Source organism: Musca domestica, unplaced genomic scaffold (genome assembly GCF_030504385.1).
Source record: "Musca domestica strain aabys unplaced genomic scaffold, Musca_domestica.polishedcontigs.V.1.1 10, whole genome shotgun sequence".
Taxonomy (NCBI): domain Eukaryota; kingdom Metazoa; phylum Arthropoda; class Insecta; order Diptera; family Muscidae; genus Musca; species Musca domestica.
Window position 1 is genome coordinate 10,019,448 of NW_026712115.1, and position 12,966 is coordinate 10,032,413.

The 12,966-nt window shown below is 35.0% G+C and overlaps 1 protein-coding gene across 1 annotated transcript in view; it reads right to left on the reverse strand.

The window, feature by feature from the left end:
* The window catches only part of LOC131804024 (protein espinas-like), a 102,640-nt gene that overhangs the window by 21,603 nt on the left and 68,071 nt on the right, over window positions 1-12,966 (reverse strand). The window contains exons 3-4 of the mRNA XM_059126220.1: window positions 6,475-6,588; window positions 3,638-3,766 (exon numbers count right to left, since the gene is read on the reverse strand). Of these exons, the coding sequence (XP_058982203.1) occupies window positions 3,638-3,766; window positions 6,475-6,588 (243 nt within the window). The remainder of the gene's footprint in view (window positions 1-3,637; window positions 3,767-6,474; window positions 6,589-12,966) is intronic.

Here is a 12,966-nt window from a genome sequence, read left to right on the forward strand (position 1 = left end):
TTACCAACATAGGTAGATTTTCTAAGAAAAACTAATCAAGAATGATTTTTAGTTGCCTTTTTTCATTCTTTAAACATAGTATTTAGTTGCTATTCTCACTGTCAATGTCCAGCATGAAAGTCATGCTATGCTGTATTGAAAAATTAGCCAAATATGTTTGTTCTTACCAAATTTCTTATACGCCAGCCAAGTATGCAACTACCATGTTGAAGTTTGCTCAACTTGTTACAGTAACTGTTTGGGACACGGTTTTTGTCAACGTTTTTCCCATTCCAAGAGTTTTTGTTGCTTTTATTACTGTGCTATTGTTGTTTTCAATCTTTTGTTTCGCTAGACGAACAAAACAAAAAAAGTAGTACGCCTGTCGTCGTTTACAATTGTTTTCGGACTGTTTCTACAACCTTCTTCGCCCCTCATGGTTTATGTGCATTTAATGAAATCTTTTTGTCGTCTTTCAAAAAAAATCTTTTTTTCTCTGCCAAGTAAATGGGTCTCTTTAGCGTGGAAAAGACCAACTTTTGTCTTACCACCGTCTCCCAGCATTAACACCACGACGATGCATGTGTAAGTCTGGACGCCAGAGCTGTCACACACCGACCAACGTTACAACGTCGTTGTAATGGCAGTGGCAACAATTGTCGTTTTTTTAATCACTGAAAATGGCAGATGAATGACAAACAACAGCGAGAGAGGGGAAAAATTGAAACAAAAGCAAACAAAACTCTGCGAAAACTCAAACTCCAATTGAAACTGAAAATGAAACGTTTTAATATTTCGCAGATAAACAAACTCGAATAAAAAAAACGAAAAACAAAAATGGAGTGGCAAAATTGTTGCATTTTATGATTTCCTTTCGGTGCACTGGCAAAGTGTTTGCTTTCATCGAATAAATGCACAAAAACGAAAGGAAAAACTTTTGCGAAAACTTTGCATATTTTGGCGACAAGATGTCTGTCTAAGTTTATGAAAAGTTTGACGGCATTTTCAAAAGATATATCCATATTTTTTGAGAATAATTCATGTATGTATATAAAAGTGAATATTTGAGTGCACAAAATATTCAAAAATGTAAAAATCGATATAAAAATGGGAAATAAGCGCAGTGAGTGATTGAGTTCATAGCTAACTAACTTCTATAAATGCAAATAAAATATAGATCAATTTTACAGTTCCAGCAGAAATTTAAGATAGCCTGTAAATTTCGCACTTGATTTAGAATTCTTTGTAGACTTCATAGCTATTTTAAGTAATCGTGGCTATTTTAAATAATTTCTCGAAATTAAATTCATCAATGGTGAAACGTTTGTCAAGAACCCCAAGAGTTATTTGTGTTCAAAAATGTTTTCTTTAAAATTAAAACATATATTTAGTAATGGCATTCGTAGTTTTTGAAACCATCTGATCAATAATTAATAATAATTTTAGGACTGCTTTTGAAATGTTTTTCGATTCTACCTATTTGTTTTTTCCTTTCAAGACGAAATTAATGATCAAAAATTTGCCGAGAAAACAAGCCAGCGGCACATTATCAATCACTCAGCACTGAAGATCCGATTCGCGATTGGTAAAGCGGTTCGTCAGGTTTATTTGGTGTGAAAGATTTACCATGTTCGTGATAAGTTATCACCTTGGATTTTAAGCTAATTTTTAATGTGGCACTATCAGTCAAAAACAAAGTCTTATGTTACCTCAACTTGAAAAAAAAAAATCCTTTCACAATTGAAAGATTTTCAAAAAAGTCGCATTTTTTTGCAAATTTCCTTAATATATTATAGAAATAGAAATTGCTTTTTGAAACCCTTCGTCATCCGATCTTAAATAATGTTTTCTTGGGAAATTTTGGCCTAACTTATATGAAGTACAGAAATTCGTTCCTTATATTTATAAATTACTGGTTTTGATGTTTTTCAAGTCCTTTAGTTACGATCCCGCTTAATGGGAGTTTTTAATTAATTTTGAAAAAATAATCCTCGAATTCTTATCAGTAATATTATTTTACCTAAAATATAAGGATTTAAAGATATCTTAATTCAAAAATATCAAAAAATGTTGAAGATGGTGAACTTTCCATCTTTATCGCTTACTTAGCGATGCAAACTTTCAAAACGCGGATATACAGTAATAAGTATTAGTACGTTCGTTATATGTGCGCTATAAGAAAACTTGGACCTACATACACAATGTTCTGCAACCAAAGGTAAAACCCGTAATAAACTACAAATAATAATTTCCAGACCAATACCTGAAAAAAAATTAAATAAATCAGTTAGAAAATGTGACTTAAATCATCGAGTACCGTTATATGTCTCCCACCAGAGGTAGAACTCGTTACAAACTCTTAATATCAAATTTGGAACAATTCCGCAGAAGAATGTGGTCATCAAAATACCGTTTATATGGGATGCAGTCGTACGGGGAATATACGAAAACCTGGACCGATGCAGCTCATTTTTAATACCAACAATTGTACGTAGTATGATTACAACAGACAGAAAGACGGACATTGGACTTTAGGGGGCCTAGGTCGAATATTTGGAGGTGTAACAGACGGATACACCCTATTTTCCCTTTGCATAGAGTATCATATAAAAAAATATAATAAATTGGATGAGCAAATTTGACACACTGGTTTCTAGGGTCAATTTGGTCGTAAGTGCCAAATTCACAATATAAGGTGCACAATATAAGGCAAATCGGACGAAGATATATATGGGAGCTTTATCCACATCTAAACCGATCTCGAGAGCATATTACGGCTGCGGTGGACAAAAATATCAAATCGGATGGAAAAAATATATGGAAGCTATAACTAAATCTGCACCAATTTCTAGCAAATTTGGCATATTTTCCAGGTTTACTTTGATCGTATACGCAAAATTCCATACTATTTGGGCTGACATTACACGTTTAGTGCACAATAAACGGCAAATCGGACGAAGATATATGTAGGAGCTAATCTAAATATTGATCGATTCTCTTCAATTTCAATAGGGTTCGCTTAAACTAAATGACTTGTGCTAATTTCATCCGGATTGTGCAACAAATGCGACCTGTACTTTGTTTACGGACGGACATGCAATAGAATCAGAATATGATTCTATGCAGATCATCAAAAGGAACTATGGGTCTATCTCGTTTCCTTTTCCCTGTTACAAACATATGCACATAATACCCTTACCACCTTGTGGTATAGGTATAAATAGACGAGCCAACTATAAAGGGCTTCTGCCAAAAAATCGTAAATAAAGTGGCAAAATCAAGATTTTTCTTTTTGGTCAGACAACAACAAATATTTTATGCCATAACTCATAAGTAAGACAAATGACGAAATTTTCTTTCCGAGTTTGGAAACCACTCTTTCGGTTTTTTGGATACCAAATTATTTTTTTGCTATTATAATATTTAAATTTTTGGAATTGTATCCGTTTTAAATTAAAATAACAATCACAATAAATCAACATCATTAAAACCACTGTATGCAAACTTGAATGACAACGACACAAAACAAACAATTACCATATAAGTTACATGCGTACTTAATTAAATAAACACACACATACATAAATTCAAGTCTTAATTAATGTTCATGTTTTTTACATTTTTGGAAAATTGGGTGAAAAGTGCATCGTTTACTTACATTTTGGCAGGGACGTTCATCGGAGAGCAGTCGTACTGCGCCACGACCCAAAGCTTCACGTTTTCGTTGCGCCGAAAATATACGCAATTCTTTGCGTTCTTCATCGCTTAAGGAGTGGCAGTAGCGGACCTGTCGGATACAAAATGAAAAAGAAGAAAACAATTTAGTCAATTAAAATAGTCAACAAGTTTAAGAGTGTTTTCAGCGACAGCTAAATAGGCAAAGAAAAGCCTAATTTAAATAGTTTTCCCACGTCAAGTGATTAATAGGAAATCTATAAAGCCGTCTCATTCAATGTATCGGATTCTAATCATAAATTCTACAACATTGTCGCATTTCCTTCTGAGAATTATAAGTACAAGTTCGTTGATGTTAATGTGCGCATGATTTAGTTGCTGTGATGTAAAAATGAAACAAACCTTTTTTCTCAAACATATGACCTAGTTTTTCTTATAGATTTCCTGCTCTACAAGTTCCGCGAGGCTGATTAGTTGGTGAAAAACATGCAATTTACAGTCTTGTTGTGCTCATAAATTGTGACGCACATGCGTAAATAGTTACCAGCTATACGATTGCACAATTTGTTTGCATACATTTTAAATGCAATGGGAAAATTTTGAAAATTAATGGTAAATAATTTAGGAGGAAGAAAAAACTTTCATGCCACAATTTTTCTGGTGACATGTTAGGTTAATTATTCTATAATTTTAAGCATTAGGAAACTTAAGCAAAGAACATTAAATTGCACGAACTAAAATCATCAAGAATATATTTACTGTATGGAGATCCGACGAATATCGTTATACCCTCAGCCAAATTGTTATAGAGGGTATGCCTCATCGAAATAATGATTTTAGAACCTAGCTATCTTTCTGTCGCAATACGTTCCAGGAAAATTGGAGTCGATCTAGATATTTTCGACCGTCCGTCTATTTGGTAGTATGCACGATTTCTCTCAAAGACAATATTACTTGATACTTTGCAATATTTTTATCAATCTTAGTTCGAGTTCGGATATAGAAAAGATTCACCCTTCTACTTCTGTTACCTGATCCACAAATAGTTAACATTTTCAATGGAAATAATTTACTTTGTATAAAACCATTTGATTTTTTTTTAGACTTTGCACATTTTAATATTTGAATAGAATAAATCTGTCCTCCCCTTTTGGAATAAATATACCTTTTATAATATGCTAAACAATTCGGTATTTTCTTCAAACTTCGCACATTTCTATATTTCTACAACCATATATCATGCAAAGGATTCTACTCCGAAGGAGTGGGACAATATTGTACATTTCGTATCTGACATAAGACCGATATAAATATTTCAACGCGTCAGATTTTAACTATATCAATTATATCAGATTTGATGTTTTTTTTTTTTTTGAAAATGTTAGTTGTTCGAAGTGTTCCACAAAATCTAAAATTGATTAAAAATAAAAATTTAAAGAAAACCCTAAAATTATTTCCAAATTTATGCCAATATATGATATTGATATTGACCGATAAATTCCAAATTCACATCTCATAACCCTTTGAAAGACAGATACCGGAAGGACTAGACCCATAAACCCCAGATTTTGTGTTAGTAAAAATATTGTGATATGAAGGTATTGAAGAATCGGATACTTATTTCACATTTTATGAGAGTTATAATTATTCAAATTTTGACCCGTTGTGGGAGAAGTACTAGTAGGATTAGATTATGTGTTCATTATAGGGATGTACCGAGTTTGAAAATAATCGGATATTTACTTCGCATTTTATGAGTTTCATCGATATTCAAAATGTTAACCTAGGTATCAGAAGAAGTGAATCCAGTTCTACCATTTTCGTAGCGGATCTTGAGTTAGTAGAAATATTGGGATGTGTGAAATTTGAAGAGAATTGGATATTTATTCTGCATTTTATGGGACTAATAATTATTTAAAACTTTGACCCTTTGTGGGGTACTTCACGGAGTGTGTCGATATTGTTCATTCCACATAGCACTGATACAAATATTGAGGTTTGCAAATTTCTATACAGTAAATTATTTTCTTAGGAAATTTTGACCTTTTGTAGGGTGGTATCAGAAGGAGTGGACCAATATTGCCGATTTCCGAACTCGATCTAAGGTAGACAGTAATTCTGCGATGTACAAATTTTGGATCAAATCAGGTACTCTCTTCGAAAGTTATCGTGCACAGACAGACTAGACCACTAGATTGACTCCAAATGCCCAGAAACCCGTTATGTATATAAGGTACGTTTAGGCCGTATCAAATTATTTATACCCTCTGTAGCCATATAAAAAAGACGTCAGAACATGCTTCCTTTCACAATTTGAAAGATGCTGATGTTGCTCATCAATTACATTAATTACGATTTCTCTAACTCTCAGTTGCCTTTGCTGGAATATTTTGTCTTACTTCGAGTATTCCCCAGCATGTTGAAGGAAAGAACAATAATGTTGTGATTATTTTTTTACTCAACCCAAGACGCGTTTCTAGAGTTTTTTAGTTTATTGGTAAAAGAGGGTTCTTAGAGGTAGATTTTCAAGAAACTAATATAATGTAAATCAATGCTTTTAAATAAGGAGTTTTTACCATTAAATTCTTATTCTGAATCACTAAAGAAATTACGGTCCGTCTCATCTTATACGGGAGGCTTTGTCTGACTTGCTATTTTATTTAAAAATAATGAGAATCGTGATGCTAACTTGACCCCAATCCATAACTTTCCCCGGTACACTATTTGCAAAATACAAGTATTTGAAACCGATTAACTAAATATGGTAATACTATTTAAATGTTAAATTAAATTGAATTTCCCAAACACATCCACACTCACCTCATTGTCCTGTGGCGGCAGTTGGTGTAGCAATTGTTTAATGCGATATTTTTCACCTGGACTATTTACGTACGGCACCTTGTCGTCGGGTAATTGAGAGAAATACAAACGAACCTGGAAGTAAATTAAGAAAACGATCGGTAAATTAAATTGCCAAGACATGTTTGGGCATGCTGGTCGCATTAAAATAAATTGTTTCATAATGTTGCCATTTTAGGTGGCCTCTAATTCAACCCCAAAAAAGATATATTGCAAAATTTTCGAATTTATCATTGACAATTCGTTGGTTCGGTGGAATAGCTGTTGTCGAGTATCGAATATTTGTTGTGCCATTCGAAGTGGTCACCATAAACTAGCCATTTATTTGGCTGATTTGCTGGTCTACATGTTTTTGGTTGTTATTTTTGTCTGTCGCCGAGTCTGGCTGAGTTTGTCTGAGACTCAAAGTAATTTTTTTTTTGTTTTTATTTTGAGGCCTTTGCACTGGAAAACTAAAATATTGTACTTTCACTCTCCTTCGAATCATGACAATTTGGTCAATTTCGATTAAAAACTAATGACGAGCCATGCATCATCGGGTATCACTGGTGGCAGTGCACCCAAATGACTTTTTCTGAGTGTGTGTGTGTGAGTGAAGCGTTATCAACAGCTTTCGAATACAGCCGTTAGAAATGGTTACACTTTCTGTAGTGCCCTCCAGCCAGTTGGACTTTAGATTAGTTGATTTATATTTGGTGTGTGTGTGTCTGTCTGTGTCTATCCTTTATTGCCGTAACAAGTCTTTTATATTGCACCCTCCACGAACACCATCTCTGAAGGCAGTCGAGCCATCCATTCATGGCTTCCAATAGTTTATTGTCGCGGCACTCATGCTGTGCTGTGCATCAGTACAAGTGGTGTTCAATTAGTTGCCATCACCAGCGCCACGACCATAGCCCATCATTAATAACGGGGCACAGTGTAAGATTTGGGAAAACATCAGAGAAGGGAAAACCTGACTGAATGCCAGTGGAATTATGTGGATAAATCTGTAATACGTATGATGGATTCTGTTTTCTGGGGATCGTTTTCGTAAAAGCTCTAAAGACTGTCATTTTCACATGTTAGAGAATATGCCAAGTATAGCTTGAATCAGCTCGTGCTTGGATATACAGGGTGAGATGAAAAAACTGCAACCAACTTCAGACTGCTGTCATTTCTAAGCCACTCGTTCGACAGCTGTTTAAATTATACGAGTGACAGATCATTATATTGTTTATAAGAGTACAAAGGCATTTTGGTGAGAATTTTCCAGAAAAAAATTATTCGTGATGGAATCCAAGCGTGATGGTGTGATTTCTTTATATTTGGCTGGAAACCCCTCGTTAGAGCACTCAAGCATTTAAATGTGAATAAATCTTTTGTGTTTCGTACCATCACTCATTACCGTGATACTGGTAGCGTAGCCCGACGTAAACGAAGTGGACAGAAGAAATCAGCAACATCAGCAGAAATGGTTCGAAACGTAATAAAGCGACTTGATCGAAACAAGCGTCGCAGTGGGAAATATTGAAAAATGAGTTCGGGGTAAAGCCATTTAAATTTCAAAAAGTGCAAGAACTTACACCGCAACAGAAAGAAAATATACTCAAAAGAGCTAAAGAGTTTTTGTTTTTCTCCGATGAGAAAACATTCGTTGTGCAGCAGTTTGCAAACAAACAAAATGATCGTATTTACTTGCCAAAGAGGTCAGCTGAAATGTGCATCTTCGGTTGGATACTAGGACTCAAACGCCGGCCATGATGATGATGAAGGCCGTCATAACAGCCGATGATCGCTCTCTGCTCGAAATAATCAACCGTGGCATCAGAATAAATACGGAATTTTATCGTGAAAATATTCTGGTGGGTGTATTAAAGCCTTGGGCAAACATTTTGGCCGCAGACCTTGGACATTCCATTAGGACTCTGCACCATCGCACTCAGCACCCGCCACCCAAGAATGGTTACAAAATGAGGTTTCTCGCTTCATTCCAGTGCAAAATGGCCAACAAAATCTCCGGATACCAATCCGTTGGACTATAGTGTCTGGAGTATTTTGGAAAGCAAGCCTGGCACCAAAAAAAAAAAACCAAAGTGTCGATCACCTCAAGCAAGCGCTTCCGACCTTTTTTGCTTCATTCAATAAAACTTGGGAATCATATAGTTGGCCCCGCCCGACTTTTGACATCGACATCTACATCTGACAAATATAATATTTTGGATTACTAATGAAATGACTCAAATTACAAATGAAATATTTTGGCTTACAAATGAAACAATTCGAATTTTTATTTAGAGATAGACACATTTCGAAATGTAAACCTTACCGAATCAAAAACTGTTAAATACATGTATGGAGTGGCTCAGCTATATTTACTATCCGACCTATTTCTCATATGAGCATTTAAATAGATTTACCGCAACAGATAAAGTAGTTCCTATCTTTCCAATTTTCTTACTTTATTGCCCAATTTTAGTCGATTTTATCTTGACTGATGCCAACACTGTGCCAAGTCAATCTGCTCGCACAATACGTGCTGACTTGACCATAGATTTGAGATTTACTATACATTTTTCGCCAATCTGTCCCCTTCCTCCCAAACGCCACAGACGACTTATTGTATATGTATGTGTATGTCGATGTGTGTTTTGAAAATTTATTGCAGTTTTTCTGTGGTAAATGTTTTCGGTGGCCAACGGAGTGGTGGAACGATGAATGGTGGTATATTTTGGCTTGAGACACAAAATTCAAACTGGCCCCAGTTGTTTGTGGGTGGTGTGCACATACGACCAGAAATATGCGCTCATTGGCTCTTGCGGTATTGGTGATAGGGGGAGTCCTAGAGTCAGTCACATTATTAATTGCACTTGCCGTTGCAAGTTACGGTTAGAAATATGTGCAAACTGTTTCAGGGTTTGTTTTTTTTTCTGTACGTTTCGTTTTTGAGAGATAAAACAGATTCCCACATACATCGATGGCATCCACATATGTATGTACAACATTGGCTACATAACCGTTGTTGGTCAAAAAAAATGTTTGTATGCGACTCGCCATAGCTTTTCAAACCGAACCGTACCGAACAAGCTGTGCTCATTTCATTGCCCATACATGGCGCAGCTTAGGATTATTTTTGGGTGGGTCTGGTGATTAATAGAAAACTATAAGATTTAAAAAGCATTCAGGATACTTATGTTACGAGTTGATACGCCCGCTATCTGCGTCGTGATTAATTCAGCCAATACATAATGTGCAAAGTATCCATACAATGTTGGAGATCTAAATCGACAAGGTTTCCCGAATAGAAATTGTATAATTGCTAATTTGAAACTTTTTTTGTGGTCGCAGTAACGTCTAGGCAATTACAATATATCAAGAGAGTAGATTTTCGACACATGATAGGTGGGTCCTTATAATAACTTATCAAGTGAGTGGAATGATTAGGTATTGTTTTTTTTTTAACATTATTGACAATCTTCGAAATTTGTGTTAAATCCAGACTGTTTTAAACTGTGTAATTAACTTCAAAGAGATTAGTAAAGGCAGAAGCCTCAGAAATAGAATATTGAAATAACGATTTCTCTCTGAAATTATGCAATGTGTTTTAATTGGGAAATGAATTCATTTTCTTTGGAAATTGAATAAAAATATTATTGGAAAAAGTACGATACAAAAATGATGGATTAATATTGCGATTTATCAAAATAATCCATCCTGTAATTTAATCTAAATTTGCAAAAAAAAAAAAAAAAAAAAAAAAAAAAAAAAAACGATAGAATAAACCAGAGTACTCTGTTCGATTTCTGAAAAATTTTACTCTCACTCGAAAATGAGCTTTTTTTAGAGTCACAACGAAAATTCAGTATGTTCACTTTTTTGCTCTACTTCCAGGAGTGCTTGAGCTCGAGTTAGAGTAGAGAGATAAATTCGGAGGCATGACAATTATGCATAAAATTTAAGGCAGTTATTTAGATACAGAAAAGGCTTTGATTAAAATGGGGTGAACAACTATAGCTATATCCGAACCGACTTAATTTAACCTAATAAGACAAACGTAACATCGTTGGTTTATCATATACATCAAATTAGAGGGAAACATATACAGGGTGGAATAAAAAACTGCAACAAAGTCAAATGACATAATTTTTACATTTTTTTTTTAATTTTATTGAATGAAAACAAAAAATGTCGGAAATATCATCAAATTTTAGAATAAGTTTAGATTTGTTCGAATTGGTCACCTTTGGCACGAATTATGGCCTTCAAATTGCCAATGAAACCGTCACACGCTGCCCGAATGTTGCTCTCCGGTATTTTGGTCTATTCCCGGCGAAGCTTGAGGTGATCGACACATTGGTATGTTTTAGTGCCAACCTTTCTTTCAAAATCCTCCAGACCAACCAACGGATTGGTATCCGATTCTAATGTCACGGTCAATTAATACAAGCGGAGATCGACCATCGGATGTTAAGGCGGTCCACACCATCACCATGGCCGGGGCTTGAGTTATGGTGGCCAACCGAAGGCACATTTTCAGCTGACCTCTTTCGCAAGTAAACACGATAATTTTTTTTGTTTACAAACTGCTGGACAACGAATGTTTTCTTATCGTAGAAAACCAAATTCGGCAGTTCACCACTTTCGGCCAAGCGAAGCACTTCTTTAGCTCAATTGAGTCTATTTTTTTTTTCTGTTGCGGTGTAAGTTCTGGCACTTTTTGGAATTTCAATGGTTTTACCCTGAGCTCATTTTTCAATATTTGCCGATTGCGATATGTTCTGCTCACGAGCCATTTTTCGGCCACTGCGACGCGGGTTTCGATCAAGTCGCTTCTTTACTTTTCGAACCATTTCTGCTGATGTTGCTGTTTTCTTCCGTCCACTTCCTTGACGTATTTATTCTCATTTAAATGCTGGAGTACTCTTACGATAGTCACTTGTGGTTTTTCAGCCAAATATAAAGAAATCACACTATCACGAATAATCCCATCACGAATAACTTTTTTTCTGGATAATTCTCACCAAAATGCTTTTGTAGGCTTATAAACAATATAATGAGCTGTCACTGAAATAATTTTAACAGCTGTCGGACGAGTGGCTTAGATTTAAAAGCAGTCTGAAGTTGGTAGTAGTTTTTTCATCTCACCCTATATATTGGAGCTATATCTTTATATGTATATATCTGAGCTGATTTTCCCCCAATTTCATAAATTTGCTATTCAAAATTCATCATGCTTGGGCTGATATAGCAGTTTTGACGCATAACAAACGTGAAATCGGACGCAGAAATATATATGACAGCTATATCCAAATCTAGACCGATCTAGACACAAAAGTTATTTTTAATCTGCGTCTGATAACTTATATCGAACATCGTCGCCTTAATATAAACTCGGATAAAGCATATATATTACAGATAGATCTATATCTTAACCGATTTTCATCGAATTTTACAGACTTGCTTCTAGACTGATTTCGGTTCTATCTTATTTGGTCTGAGTTTAAAAAGTTGGTGCACAATTAACTGAAAATGGTACGAAGATATACATATATGAGAGATGAAACGATTATCACCGATTTCAATAGGGTTCGTCTCTGAGAAAAAAACTGTGAACAATGTCAAACCAATTGTAAGGTCAATGCGAAGTTACTTCTTATGAGAATTAGGTCGGAAAAATGCAACCGAGACAAATTGTTACGGTTCTCAGGACGGTGTTATGAAAATACAATTTTCATTTGCCAAAATATGCGTTGGCAACACAACACCATGTCACCAGAGATCAACAAGAGTTAGGGTTTGTGTCTTCACCACACACTCACTCATTACCCATATGTTGGTATACACTGATATCCTGGTGCGAAATTTATAGAAAAAGGAAAATTAAAAGTAAAGTGTGGCGTTTAGAGCTTAGGAAGACGGATGACCTGTAACTGAATCCGGTAGTAGGCAGGTGGTCTTCACTTAAAGAAGTCATTCTTTTGTCGTGGGGACACGATAAATATGTCTGATGTACTGCGTTTTTTTTTTTTTTTTTTTTTTGCCAACATTCGTATATATTATATATTCAGCCAGAATATCTATCTGGCTATATCATCTATAGTTACTAGGACGCAATTCCATATTTTTTATTAGTATGACGAAATTCCTTTTAAAACCGGACAAATTGTGTTAATATAACATGCTTTGACCTATACTCAGCGGTTTCACTCTTAAACGCTGATTTTCAGTCTAAAGTTCTCTAATCAGACAACAATTAGTATTCTACCTCAATAGGTTGTGTTTTTCATCCTTTACATTTACTGATTTTAAAATAAATAATGGGTATGTCTCATTTAACACAGCAAAACGTATTTACCTACCAAAAAGTTTTAAGTGGAATTGAATAATAATATATTGGCAATTTTAATATCCAAATTACATTTGTGATTGGCTACTGGTAACGAAAAATACGCATTCCGTCATATTAATTTGCGA